This window comes from Vicugna pacos, chromosome 6 (genome assembly GCF_048564905.1).
Source record: "Vicugna pacos chromosome 6, VicPac4, whole genome shotgun sequence".
In the NCBI taxonomy this organism is placed as follows: Eukaryota; Metazoa; Chordata; class Mammalia; order Artiodactyla; family Camelidae; genus Vicugna; species Vicugna pacos.
The window spans coordinates 11,863,161-11,877,895 of NC_132992.1; the positions used below are offsets into that span (position 1 = coordinate 11,863,161).

At 37.4% G+C, this 14,735-nt stretch overlaps 1 protein-coding gene across 6 annotated transcripts in view; it reads left to right on the forward strand.

Moving 5' to 3' along the window:
- Window positions 1–14,735, forward strand: part of NEDD4 (NEDD4 E3 ubiquitin protein ligase) — a 115,542-nt gene that overhangs the window by 37,350 nt on the left and 63,457 nt on the right. For 4 of the 6 annotated variants that reach the window (XM_072962356.1, XM_072962358.1, XM_072962357.1 and 1 more), the window contains exon 1: window positions 6,044–7,594. The exons of the other annotated variants lie outside the window; for them this stretch is intronic. In XM_072962356.1, coding sequence (XP_072818457.1) covers window positions 6,044–7,594 — 1,551 coding nt within the window. Of the gene's footprint in view, window positions 1–6,043; window positions 7,595–14,735 lie in introns of those variants that run through there. 6 annotated transcript variants of the gene reach the window in all.

Consider the following 14,735-nt stretch of genomic DNA (forward strand, 5'->3'; position numbering starts at 1 on the left):
GGAGAACTCTGGGCGAAATGGTGGATAGATACAGTTTTTTTCCTCTTCCCTGGTGCTGCTCTCTACCCTTCTCCTCCCAGCACCTCTCCTGATTGTTGGTTCTCAACAGATTACACAGTTTTCCTCAAGGCTTGTGACAGGAGACGGCAGGAAAGCCTATGTCTCTGTCTTGCCTTCCTCATGTCCATCCTTGTACCCTGGTCGGTAGTCCAGGCTCAGGGAGTCACCACCCCCTCACTCCAGTGGATTTCTTGGGGTTACCTGTATCCAGTTACAACATACCATCTACCCCCTCATCCCTACTCATCTACAGAGGAAAGCTGTCCTCTCTACACTGATGACATATAAAGTCCTCTAAGGGATTGTCAGCCCTTAGAGGGAGAAAAAGCAAAGTTAAATTTGATTTTATTTTTATGAAAGGATAGTTCTGATTCCTGATTTCCTAAAGACTACCTTTTTTAAAATCAAGTATCATTGATTTACATATTGTGTTAGTTTTAGGTGTACAGCTAAGTGATTCAGTTATATATATATATTTTTTCAGATTCTTTTCCATTTTAGGTTTTTACAAGATACTGAATATAGTTCCCTGTGCTATACAATAAATTCTTTTTTTTTTAATTGCAGTACAGTCAATTACAATGTGTCAATCTCTGGTGTACAGCACAATGTCCTAGTCATGCACATACATACATATATTTGTTTTCATATTTTTTCCATTAAAGGTTATATACAATAAATTCTTGATGTTTATCTATTTTATGTATAGTGGTATGTATCTGTTAACCCCAAATTCCTATTTTATCCCTCCCGTCCCCCACCCCCGCCCCCACCACTTTCCCCACTAAACTATCTTGAAATCCTATCCTTTTCCTAATTTGTCTCTTTGGAACCTTATTTCAAATCTTCTTTTTAGCATCATACTTTATATTTTAAACCTGTAAGATTTGAATATGAAGGTACAAAAACAGTCTTAGATATTCAAAGCACATCAGAAGCATTTATTAAACAGAAACACCAAAAAAGGAATTAAACAGTCTTATTTGTTTTGTAGCTAACAAAGAAACTGGATTTTTTTTTTAAGTATCAATTTTTAGTATTGGACTCCATAACACGTTTTTTTTCCCTCCTCAAGAAGTGAAAGCTATACTAGTAACAGAAGACGTTGCAATGAAATCTGTTCATTAGCATCATAATAAGCAAAGGTGCTGTTTTGCTGCCGAGGGCGACGCCATCACTACCCGGCAGTCTCAGTTTGTAAGCTGAGTGATGGCTGTTGATGATTTGGTTATCAGATTTAGTTAGTTGTGGAGCGCTTGGTTTTCTGTTTGTATTTTTGCTTTTTTTTTTTTAATAGAATAGGGAACAGTTTCTATTTTTCCCCTGTCTCTCCAGATCTGTTTTCCTTCTAGATAAGACCAGATGAAATTTAGTGTTGGTGTTTTTTCAGTCATGAAATATACATACAAAAAAGTACATATAATATGAATCTTTGTTAAACATAAGACACATATCTGTACACTTATGACTCAAGAACACAAACATTACCAAAATCTTCAGAACCCCTCATACCCCTCCCCAATCTTATTTTCTTCCCCTACCAGTAGTAGCCACTGTCCTGAATTTTGTGTTTATCATTTCTTTGCTGGTTGAAATACTTTTATCATGTACATATATACATCTAAAAACAGTAGTTTCCTTTTCATATTTCTGAATTTATTAAAATAGCAGTGCTCTGTATACTTTCCTCTGTGACATGCTTTTTTGCTTAGTGTTATGTTTGTGACATTGATCCTTAATAACTCATTTTCACAGATGCATAGTTTTCCCTTCGTCTACAAATGCTAAAATACTGTAATGTATGTATTTATCCTCCTTAGTAGGTGTTAGTGTTGTGTCCAGTGTTGAGCTATTACCAACTGATAAACATTCTTGCTATGTTTCCTGATATATGAGTGTATCTCTGAGATTGGTATTTTGGGGTTGAATTGCTGGGTCTTGGTATTACTGTGTTATTTTTCCACTGATGTGAATTTCTCCCTGATTTTGGGTACATCACTGGTGAACTATTTTATTTGAGTTACTGGCATATTGTCCACAAGGAGGGACGGCTCATGTTGGTGCTCTACACCCTGCTTGTAGTTGTCAAGTCTTTTTTGTGGGAAACCTTGGTGTAGTGTATCTCTTCACTTGCCAAAATTGATATTTGTCATACTCTGATCAGTGCATGAACATTCTTTGAGTGTTTACAATGTGAAAGCACTATACAGAGCATCGTAATATGTCGAAAGGAAAAAAGAGTTGCTTCTGATATTAACAGTGGGATGTTTCTAGACTTATAAACATAATATATAAAGAAAGCAAAAAGAAAACAATGCATTGATGAGAATGTTATTGATTCCATACCAAATCAGAAGACCTGTCGTAGTCCTGCTGGTGATTTGGCGTGTGAGCTTGTAACCCAGGACAGGTTATTTAATCCTTCTGAAAATATTTTCTCATGTTTAAAAAATGGGAATAACAGTATTGGCCCTATCTATCAATAAATGTATTGTGAACATGAAATGAGACAGTGGCTATCAAAGCACTCTGAACATCTTTCATTGATACACACACAAGCACACACACAGAATGAAAGAAGGAGGGAAAGAAAGAGAGAGATTGATTTATTTTAAGGAATTTTAAGGAACTGGTTTATGTGATAGTGGAAGCCGGCACGTCTGAAATCTGTGAGGCGATGCTGGAGGTTGAAGAGTCAGGTAAGATTCAGGTTAATGCAGCTGAAATCTGCAAGGCAGGGCAGCAAGCTGGAAACTCAGGCAGGGTTTCTGTGTTACAGTCTTGAGGCCGAGTTGCTGCTTCAGGCAACTTGTCGTGGCTCTTAGGGCTTTTAACTGATTGGGCGAGGCCCACCACTTTATGGAGAGCATTTTGCTTTACTCAAGAATCCACTGATTTAAATATTAGTCACATCTAAAAATAGCTTCTAGCAACATCTCGATGGGTGTTTGACCTAATAACTGGGCAAAATAGCTTAGCCAAGTCCACACATGCAATTAACCATCACAGTGGATATTGGCCTTTAAAGTTCTAGTCAATGATGAGGGTTTTCCAGAGCCTACCCATAGCGTGTAAGTAATCCCATTGTTTTCTGTGTAGATAATCAATAACCAGATATCTCAGGATGTGGGGCCCCGAGCTTCAATCTAATCCTAAGACATTATCTGTTTAATTCCAGAATATGAAATCCTATAGGATTTGCCTAGATTCCTCCGAGTTGAGGCCTGCCACCCCTCTCCAGCCCTTCTCCCCTTGAGGTTAGGGTTGATGCTCCTCTTTTGGCCTCTGTTTGGCTCAGGGGCTGCATTTCCCCCCAGGTTCCTCATGTTCTGCCCGTAACTGCTGTAAAGTGGGACAAGTCCTGTGCCACAAGCTAGTAGAGCAAACTGGTCAGCCTCACTAGAACCTAAACTCAGACTAGAGTGCTAGGAAGTGCATTTGATTCTCTTAGCTTTCTTCTTCTTCACTAAAGCCCTCTTTGCTGGTTTTTCAAGCATCATTCCTTCTTGTCCAGCTGTAGTACTTTTTGATGTTTCTTTAGAAGTACTAGCTGGATGCATCCACCATCCATCCAGCCTCCTCTCTGGTGTTACTAAGTGCTTACTCTGTGCCCAGCATGAGCTCAGGAGTATCAGAAGAAATATGTGGTCCTCGCTCTCTGGAAGCTTAAAATCTAGTTAGGGGACATGAAACTGATGCTTACGGTGAAGGTTACCAAAGAGAAAACATTTATCTGCTTCATTATTTCTATTAACAGCCAAAGGAGATGTGCTTATTAAATGGAAGTTTTAGGCCACAGGCATGAGCAGTTAGAGCTCATTGATTAGCCTGATAGAAGTGATCCACTTTCTGAGTCATCAGATCCCTAACTTAATTCAAAAAGGAAAGCTGAAGTTATTTGAAGGCAGAGTGAAAAGTTTAGGACTCTTCCTTCTGTAAAGAAGGAAGATTATAGGGAATATATACTGAAATCTATAAAATCAAAAAGGAGACAGATTATATAAAACCAAAATAGCATGATAATTTTATTGCTAGGTTTTTAACTTTATACATTCTGAAATATAGTACTATCTCACTCTAGTCAGAAATAAAATTTAATAAATTCCATATTTCGGTTTCGTCATGTCTTACATGATTAAAAACACTGTTTAGAAAATTGTGATCGAGAACAGATCTATCTTAAGGAGTTTTCTCTTTGAAACAAAGTGCAAGTATATGTTTTACATATTTGCTTTTACTTAGGAAAAAAACTTACTTAGAAAAATACAAGTTGGGTGTAGAACCATGTGGTGTAAACAGCGGAACTCTTTTACTTTTTACTTTCCTATGAATGAGCCAGTATATATTTATTACTGGAGTTCCAGCTGTAAAATTCAGGTAAGGGGTTTAAATATACCCTGGAGTATTATTTAAAAATAAATTTTTTTCTTTCAAGTAGAATACCAACCTCGGTCTATGACATTTAGGGGAGAAATTAAAATATTAAACTTTTATTACCTAGTAAACTGAAAATAAAGTAAAGGTTAAATAAATACAAAGCAGAAATATATATATATATATATATATATATATACAAAATCATAAGCTCTAAAAGGACAAACCGCCTGTTGTTCTCTCCTGCGGGAGCTTTATCAGCAGTAGTAAGTAATTCCACCTCAAGGGCAGTGCTAGCACTCAAAAATGTAAACAAGTATGTACCCTGTTTACATAAAGAAATACGCAGCATGGTTTGTACTTTGTAGATATCAAACAGCTAAATGAATTGTTTCAGTGCGCCAGTAGGGGCCAGCAAAGAGCTCTTAGAGTTTTTCAGAACAGAATTGGCATTGAGATATGTTTATTTGATGTGTTAAATCCTTTTTCGACTTCTTTACTTACCACAACACTCTCTTAAGTGAATGGATTGCAGAGACAGTGGAATAAAATGTCTTGTGTGCTCAGACTATCTTGGGGTATAGTTTTTCTGTCTAATCTGCATATATTTTTAATGGAATGTTTGCTTAGGCTATTTCTTGGCAGAGTTTTAATAGTCAAAATATAAATGGCATCATTTAAAGACTGTACTGCTTGGCTGGGAAGGCCTTAAAATTACAGGAGAAAATGCTTGGTGACAGCTTCTCTTAAACTTTTTTTCCCTCAGTCGTATGCTCAATTTTTGCACTAGTATTACTAGGCTAATTTTGTATTTCGATCCTTAAGCTTTCACTTTTTATAAGTACGTAGTGTTTTGGAAGCTGAAATATTTATCTGCTTGACTGAATGCTGAGATTTTAATTTACCCTGATGTTTGGGTATTTCCAAATTTATACAACTTTTTGAACTTACTCATTTGAAAAAATTTAACAGTCTGTATTCCTTTCTACATTTACAAAGTTGACTAAATTCCTAGTATGGCCACTATTTGGAAATTCAATCCTTGATTTGATACTCAATTACATGGAGTTTCATTCCTACCAACTTCCTGTAATTCTATCCCTATGGGTAAAAATATTAGTGGTCAAACGCTGCTGGAGAAAGTCTACGCACTGTGATTCACAGAGTTAAATGTTCATTTAGTAGAGCTGGAGTGAAAAAAATACTGTTTCGACTTGAAATGCTAGAAGATTGTTGTTCTTGTGTTACTCATTCATGCAAATTGGAGAAGGTATAATTGAAACAAGGTTGGAAGTGTTTGAGGCAGTGTGCTGCGGCTGAGCTCAGCTTAAAGGTCGCTGGAAATCAAGTGCTTTGTAAGTGAAGGCATTTTGACTACAAGCAATTCAAGACATTTTGGAAACGTCAGTCTCAGGAATGGGCCGTCTTTTTCTTTCTATGATATCTGGTCTCTAAGGTTTTACTTAGGATAAAGACTACTACTTAAGAGCTCTTTCAGGCACCACAAATGATTTTTTCTTTCGATGCAGTGCAGCTGCTTCTAGCCTGTTTACCGACAGAGATCTTTGTTATGACTTTCAGCCCTTAACATGTTTGGAAATGAGAACAAATGGCACAAAGCTTACGATTGCACTTTGCAGCCAGAAGAAGCAATACTTACCCTTTGTCAGAAACCTCCGGAGATGATCTGGATAGCCATGTTCACATGGGCTTCACCAGACCAACGCGGATTTCAGCGTCTAATGTGGTTCAAATGAAGCTGACTCCCAGGCAGACTGCACTAGCTGCGTTAGGAAAGGAAAACGTTAAGTCTCAGGAAAGATCATCTGTTCCTTCACCTGAAAATGTTCATAAAAAGAGCAGCTGTCTGCAGATTTCACTCCAGCCAACAAGGTACAGTGGATGTCTTCAGTCTAGCAATGTCTTAGCTGATGGTGACGATGCTTCATTTACTTGTGTCTTGAAGGATGGCAGTGCTGTGGTTGATAATGAGCTGAATGCCATGGATGATGGTAATCTATTAAGCAGTTCTGCCGTTTGCAGTGGTAGCCTTAGCAACTTTCCAGCCAGTGAGAATGGGTCTTACAGCAGCAACGGTAGTGATTATGGGTCATGCACAAGTGTCACCAGTGGCGGTTCATACACCAACAGTATCATCAGTGACAGCAGTGGTTATACTTTTCCACCAACCGATGATACCTTCTTTGGTGGAAATTTATCTTCTGACAGCGCCTCCGATAGAAGTGTGCCAAACAGGAATACTACGCCATGTGAAATTTTTTCAAGAAGTACAAGTACAGTTCCCTTCGTCCAGGATGACTTGGATCATGGACTAGAGATCATGAAATTGCCAGTGAGCAGGAACTCGAAGATTCCACTAAAACGTTGTTCATCCTTAGTCATTTTTCCTAGGAGTCCTTCAAATACCCCACCAGCTTCTCCAACAACTACAGGTACTCTTCCAAGCAAAGGATCCTATCAAACCTCCCACCAGTTTATTATTTCTCCTAGTGAAATTGTCCACAGTGAAGATGGCACTGGTGCTAAGGGATTTCTTTCAACAGCTGTCAATGGACTTCGGTTATCTAAAACGGTCTGTACTCCCGGAGAAGTAAGAGACATACGACCACTTCACAGGAAGGGCTCATTACAAAAGAAAATTGTAATTGCAAGTAATAGTCCAAATCAGACTGTCTGTGAAAAGCCATCTGAAGGATACTCTTGTGTTTCAGTGCATTTCACCCAACAAAAAGCAACTACATTAGACTGTGAAACAGCAAATGGTGATTGTAAACCAGAGATGTCAGAAATTAAACTTAATTCTGATTCAGAGTATATTAAGCTTATGCATAGGACATCTGCATGTTTACCATCTTCCCAAAATGTAGATTATCAAATAAATATCAATGGGCAGTTGGAAAGACCAAATTTACAGATAAACAAAAACCATGCTGTTTTACAAAGAAGTATTTCATTGGGAGGAATTTATCCAAATGTTTCCTGTTTATCCAGCCTTAAGCACAATTGTTCTAAGGGGGGACCATCGCAATTACTCATCAAATTTGCATCTGGAAATGAAGGTAAAGTTGATCATATATCAAGAGACAGCAACAGAGATTTCACAAAAAAACTATCTAATTCTTTAAAGCATTCTTGTAAGGTAAGTTCCCTTTGGTCTCGGGAAATGATAATTTATACTAGAATAGCTTTATGAAATATTTGGGTAAAATGTATAATAACTTGGTAGTTTTATGTATTTTCTTGTTCTTAGCTTACAAGTATTTTGTAGTCATGAACTTTATATTTGTAAATCTGAGAAATCCCCGTAGTTTTTCACTCTATTTGTTATTTTATCAGTGTAGAAAATATGCATTAAAATTTTTTTCTAAAGTGATTTAAGCCACAAAACATATCTGTAGCATAAAACAAGCTTTAAATAATAATTTATTTTATAACATTTTACCTTGGTAGATTTTTCCCTTAAGTGGCATAGTATTTCAATGTCTAACTCTGTATTTTATTCCTACTTCAAAAATGCTCATTTAGTATTCTCCCCCTCCTTTAAGCATTGTGGAAAAAAAAAGTAAAATATAGAAAGCTACTTAAATTATTAAACAATAAAAAGCCTGCATAAAAATGTGAAGATCTTTCATAAGTGAACATAGAGAAAATGTTTCTTTAAAATATATATATGTATTAGGTCATGGATAAAAACTATTATGCTGAATGTTTAAAGCAGAGGAAAAATAAATGGCATTTGCATTTGTATATATCCTTAACCACAGGAATTTTGTTTCCACCCAATTTTTCTTTAGCTCCCAGTTAAGAATGCCTTCTAAAATGTAATTCCCTCTTTCAACAATATTAAATTTTATATTTTTGAATTTGGTTTCAACTACTAGGCATCTTCCATAATTTTCCGGTTACCTTATTAATTTGTTATTTTGATAATTTTGCTGTATTGTATTAGTAATTTAACTCTAGTGAATCTTAACCAAAACGGTTCTTTATGTAATTTGACCTTCCCAAAGTATTTTAAGTGTTTTAAACTTAAGTAGATTCTAAAAATTTCTGTATTTGGAAGATCTAGACAGATTTCAGGAAATTCAAAAAGTGTTTCTGACTAAACCAATTCTAGATGAGGGAATATAATAGTTTGGGGGGAAAAAACTTTTCTGTTTATCTGTGTTTATGTAGCACTTAATTTCACTATTAAAGATCTTTTTTAAAACTTCTGGGCAGATAAAATATTAAGTAATTGCTAGTTTGTTTTCTCTCTTCTGAAAATCTGATAAATATAATCATTGTTACCCAATACCCAGATGTTGCTCTAAGCAACTGCTTTACTGAGGATGAATAAAGATCACATTTCAAATTCTGATCTATGTTTTAGAATTATTAATTCCACTTACAACGCTTTCTTAAAAAAACCACCTCTTAGGAAATTATAATTAATATGGTTGTTTTGTTTCCTAAAAGAAAGCAATTAAGTGATACTATGAAGAAATACATTAATAGTTTGCTAATTGAATTCATATGTACCTTGTAAACTTATTTTACATTTAATGAAATAATTAACCTGGAAGGAATAATTAACCTAGAAATAAATATAGAAATATCCTTAAAATAGTTGATTTTGTGGTAATATTATAGTTTGTTGTTGTTGATGCTTTTGAAAAATAGTACTTTTCATGTTTTTTAATAAAGTGTGACTAAATGCCTTTTGTGTGGCTAAAAAATACACTTTTATTGGTTTCATTAAAACTTAGGTAAGCAAATTTAAATATTTTTTCATAACAGCCAAATGCCTGGCTTTCTGCAGATCCTATTTTTTTCGGATAGATTATTAGATTATAAAATAGTTCAGAAGTGTGTCATTTGCTGAAGAGCTTTAAATTGTTCCTCCTTCTAATGTTTATTAAAAGCTCTCTATACAAGTATTGTAAAAAAATATAGTGACCATTAAATTTAACACATGCTCGATCTAAATTGATCTGATCAATTAGTGGTAAATTGAGGGCTTGTTCTAAGAGGAAAATAATAATGTTGCTTTTTAAACATAGCAGTGACAACAATAATGGGGTTTGAGAAATAATCCTGTGTTTATCAATAGTTATATATTAATCTAATTATAGTGGTATATTGTGACTCACTTATAAATAAACAGCTCCCAAAATATTTCCCATGACTCCAGTTAGTCTGGGTTCGTATTCTGATATGCTGAGTCTGGATTCACATTTAACAAGTTGATATTAGAGTAGCATTTAGTAATGTCAGCTATCTGTACCCAGCAGCCGTGAAATTAAATCACTGCTTTGGTCAGGGACCCTGGTTTCTAAAGCCCTGAGAGGGCTACAGATTTTCTTTTGTGTTTCACCACCAGTCTCTAGCAGAATCATATCCAGTTTCTAGCTGTCTATAATCCACAGCTCATTAAGGGCTAATTTTTAAAATCTAGTGAGAGCTTTTACCTATATCTGCAACAAGGCTGTGTTCTGTGTTTACAGCTTAGAATGAGGATGGGAGTTTGTAGTCCACATGACAGGGTTTATTCCATTTATTTGCCAGCACAGAACATAACAGTAACTTGCATATATTTTTATATACTCTTTTTGAGAGACTTTCGTAAGGGCTTTATAATGACTTTTGATCTGAAAGTAGATATTTGATATCTTAACATTGCGTGTAATATCTTGTCAGCTTGATCAAGAAACAGGTTAAGGAGCTAAGAGGAGGTAAGGAACCAGTTTTTATCCATTTACGAAAATTACTCTGCAGAGTTCTGTAGTCTAGGTAATAGTTAGCTTCCTCTGTTATCGTTTTGTTTTTCCCTATCTATTGTTTTTTAAATTTCCTGTGCTGTTAGGAAGCTCAGAGACTTCATTACCCTGTTATTTAAAATACCTTAGCATTTTGCCCGTGCTTGTATATGTCTTCCATTCTTCACGTATAATCTTGTTTTTATCAGCAAGTTTGGCTTTACATTTTTTTTCTTTTTATTATGAAAGTTTGTGTGTATTTCCTGTTATTTAATCTTGGTTAGGTAAATTGCTTCAGCCTAGTGTAGTAGAACTTTAAAAAAAAACTATGTCTCAGTTATTTCAAAAGCCTTTAACACTTATCTCAAGATTATACATTTCAATAATATGTTTAGTTGTTCTTCCTAAAATAAATGTTTTAAATATTTTTAGGGTTCCATTATTTTCTCAGCTCCTATTTTGTTAATTTTAGCAGAATATTTAGAGACATTTAGTTAAATTTATTTTGAACACCTAATCTTTCCTATAAAAATCAGTATAGTTTATAAATATTGACTCTCAAATTGTGATGCGGCAATGTTAATGACCAGTTTTAGAAACTTAGTGAGAAGTGTGTGCTTGTATATGTACGTGTCTCACAATTGAAGAACTAAAGTGTTCTTTTCGGAGTGGTTCAGGGAGCTGAATTATCTGCTTCAGAAATGCTTTGTTTCTCTATAGATGCGTCTTTCATTCATTCATCTAGCACACATCTGAGTGCCTACTGTTTGCCACCCACGGCTCAGGCTATGGGAATAAAAGGTAATAAAGCACAGTCTTTACTTGGGGAACTCCCATTCCAGTGTAGAGGCACACTGGCAGACCGAAAAAAAAAAATCAGTCTAACGTGTGATGTGCTAAAACAGAGGTGTGATTGAGGAAGTGAGAAAGATACAATATTTATCTGGAGGAGAGGGCCTGGTTGGCAGAGAAAGACTTCACAGAGGAGGAGTTGGAGTTCACCAGGCAGAGAAATCAAGGAGGATATTTTTGGGCAAAGATTCTCACTCTCAGCACTGTTGACACTTGGGACGGGATAATTTTTGTTTTGGGGGGGCTGTCCTGTGCCCTGTAGTATGTTAAGCAGCATCCCTGGCCTCCACCCACTGGATGCCCATAACACCCTTCTCCCCCAGTTGTGACAATCAGAAAATGTCTCCAGACATTGCCATATGTCCCCGAGGGGCAAATTTGACCCCCATTGAGCATCATTGCTCTAGGCAGAAGCAGCTGCACATGCAAAGGCTAGAGATGTGAAAAAAAAATCAGACTGTAAATAGTTCAGTGTGACTCAACATGGGGAGTCCAGGGATGTGGGAAGAGCTGGGGTGATTTGCTGGAAGTGGTTGGCATCCCCTTGAGTGCAGCACCTCATGCTGAAAGGAAGCCGTGTGACCCCCGCCAACAGACAGCAGTTAGGTGCTGGAAGTCTTTATTTGAGAATGTAACGTGCTCATTTTTTGTTTTTAGATGCCAATTTTTTATGATACCATGGATTATAAATGAATCAAAGTTTTCTTAGCTTGGATGATTAGGTGAATAGCAATGTCCTGAACTAAAATGAGGAATTCAGAAGGGGCCAGACTGGGAGGGCAAAGAAGATAACGCACATCATTAAGGTTTTGTACCGAGCAGCTGCCCTGGTGCTACTGCTGTCAGGTAGGGTAGTTGGAGGCCCAGGATCAGGGATCAGGAGAGAAGTGAGAGCTGGAAATGTAGCTGGGGAATGAGGAGTATAGTCAGAGACTTAGGTAAGGATGAACTGAGAAAGGCATGAAAGTGAGATGGGAGGAGTGATACATCAGAATTCTGGAGACCACCAACTTTGAGAAGTGGTGGAACAGGAGGTAAAGAGCAGACTAAGAAGAGCCACTGGGAGGGGGTGGAGAGGAGGGCAGAGAGGCCAGGGGAGCGTGGAGGCATGAAAGTCAAGGGGAGGGAACAAGCAAGGGGCGGCAGCACACAATGCTGTGGAATGTATGTATCCACTGGACGTGGCAGCTATGAGGTCCTCGGTGACTTTAGTAAGAGTACGCTCAGGAGAACAGTATTGCAGAAGGCATAAGGTAAGGAAACAGAAACAGCGGCCATAGATTGTTTGCTCAGTGTCATGAAATAGGCATGAGGTAGTATAGACAAGGAATATATTTAATGGCTACTGTGTAGAAGACAGGATATTGGGTGGATTTAATTGCATAAATCAAATGGTCTGTCTACAGGGATATTGTATTCTGTTATCTAGGGGGGTGGAAAGATTTGTAGCTCTCTTCTTTCACCTTAGAATTTTAGAATGAGTGAGTATGGGCAGTGAAGACTGAAATGGAGACTGAACAATCTGAAATGAAGGCAACAAAAAATTAGGGAAAACATGAGGCTGCCTGTGTGTGTAGTCCTTGTGAGCAGCATCACTCTTAACTTTCTTCTCCGCCCCCACCCTGGCCACCGAAAATCAGACAACACAAAAAATACAGCTTCCATGTAGAAAACAGGTCAGAGTTGAAAGCCTGTTCCTTGAAACGACTTGGAGAAGAGGCACCTCTATCTTTTTGTCTCCAGCTTCTCCCAGGATATGGAGCCCACCCACCGTGTGCTACCTGTTGTGAGACCTCCCCATCCTAGACCCCTCGTCCCTCTGCGTTTTGATGACAGGAAACAAGACAGACTAGGACAAGCCAGAAGCAGGAGCCTGTGTGGGCACAAGGGGCTTGGCAGAGGCCCTGGGTGTGGCCAGCCAACGTGTTGAGGTCAGGAGGGTGGTTAGCAGAAGTGAGTGACTGCCGAGAAGGGGATCCAGTGATCTTGTCAGCAAATCCACTAAATACCTGAGTCTTGCTCAAGTGTGTGGTTCAGTTTTCTTCGCTGGCCGTGTGTGAAACTGAAAGATTGTGGTCAGGTGAAGACCAGCATTTAGAGATACAGGAAAGCCTTTCAAAACAAGAGGTGAGCCGATCTGTCCCTGTTCAGTGAGGTATGTAGGGGGAGGCTCTCAACGTGGGAGCAGCCGTCGGAAAGTAGTGTTACCTTCACTGACTGAGATGTAACAAAACTCTTTTGGGGGAGGTGAGAGGTAATTAGGCTTACTTATTTGTCTTATTTTAGTTTTTAAATGGAGGTACTGGGGATTGAACCCAGGACACCATGCATGCTAAGCAGGCGCTCTACTACTGAGCTATACACTCCCCACCCCCTACAAAACTTCTTAAATGGAACTTGAGCAGATCTGAGGACTTGGAAGGGCAAGCAGCTAGCATGTTTATGTATCTTGTAGCCCAATTCATGAGCTGGTCACAAGGAACACCTTGACCAGGAGATACCATGATGTTTCCAGTTAGGTTCTAGGATATCTGTGGAGGTGACTGGGGAGAGATATGCCTTCTCAAAACCATATCACTGTGAAACATTTTGTGATTTACCTTAATAGAAAAAATACTACCAAGCAAAAAGGTATTTACATCAAGGATATTGGTGGTACAATGGACAGTGTCTTTGAATGCAGTTGTTCATTAAGTGCAGAAACATTCTTAACAGAATTTCTATCTTTTGTCCCTCTTACAAAAGCTGAGTGTAACATTTTATGGTATAGCTAAAATAATGTTATGGAGGACTACTTCCCTTTTTTTTTTTCCTTCTCTTTTCTCTCAAATGTTTGTTAGTAAGCTCTCTACTAATGCTTTAGGATTCCAACTGGAGAATGGTTTATTAAGGTGTCTTTTGGACTGCTGATTTTCAATTTTTCATGTGTGTATACATACCCTAGAGAGCTTTTTAAAATGCAGATTTTGGTTCAGTAGCTCTGAGGGTGGGGCCTGAGGTGGTTCCATATTTCTAATATGCTCCCAGGTCATATCAATGCTGCTAATTCCTCAAACATACTGTGGGAATCAAGACTTTAAGACCTTTTTTTTTTTTTTTAATGAGAACAGTAACAGTTCATAGTTAAAGTAGCCAATGAGTCCCTCTTCTGCTTTTACATAAGAGCCATAATAATTTGCAAAGGGCCAAAGTATTTACAAAGAGTTTTAAATCTACCTGTGCATTTAGACTAGTTGTTGACTGAGACCATGTAATACAGAAGAGATTGTTTGGACCAACAGACATTCAAGAGCAAGGTTGTCTGCCTGTCTCAGGAAAGAACTTCAGTATGACTCTCACAGAATTCTGACTGTTAAATTTTCTAGGATTACATTCTAGTTTCATTTAAGAATCTAAAAATATTGGTCTATAAGGCATGCAGTTCTGCTTAAATCTCTTTAATTCATTATGGCTGTTAATTTGTGGTGGTGTTTTTTTTTTAATTGTCACCTACATTAACTTTTTCCCTTCTCAGCATGAGACTTGAAAAATACACAATTGAAATGTTTTATTTTTTTTAACTATTCTGGCTTTTTCAAGTAATATCTTCTATCTTCCTCTTTATGAACATTTGCAATCTTTCCAGTAACACTTCCCTCTAGCAGTGCCAGTTAGGGTACTGCTAAGAATGTTTGAGTCTTACGCTGGCTT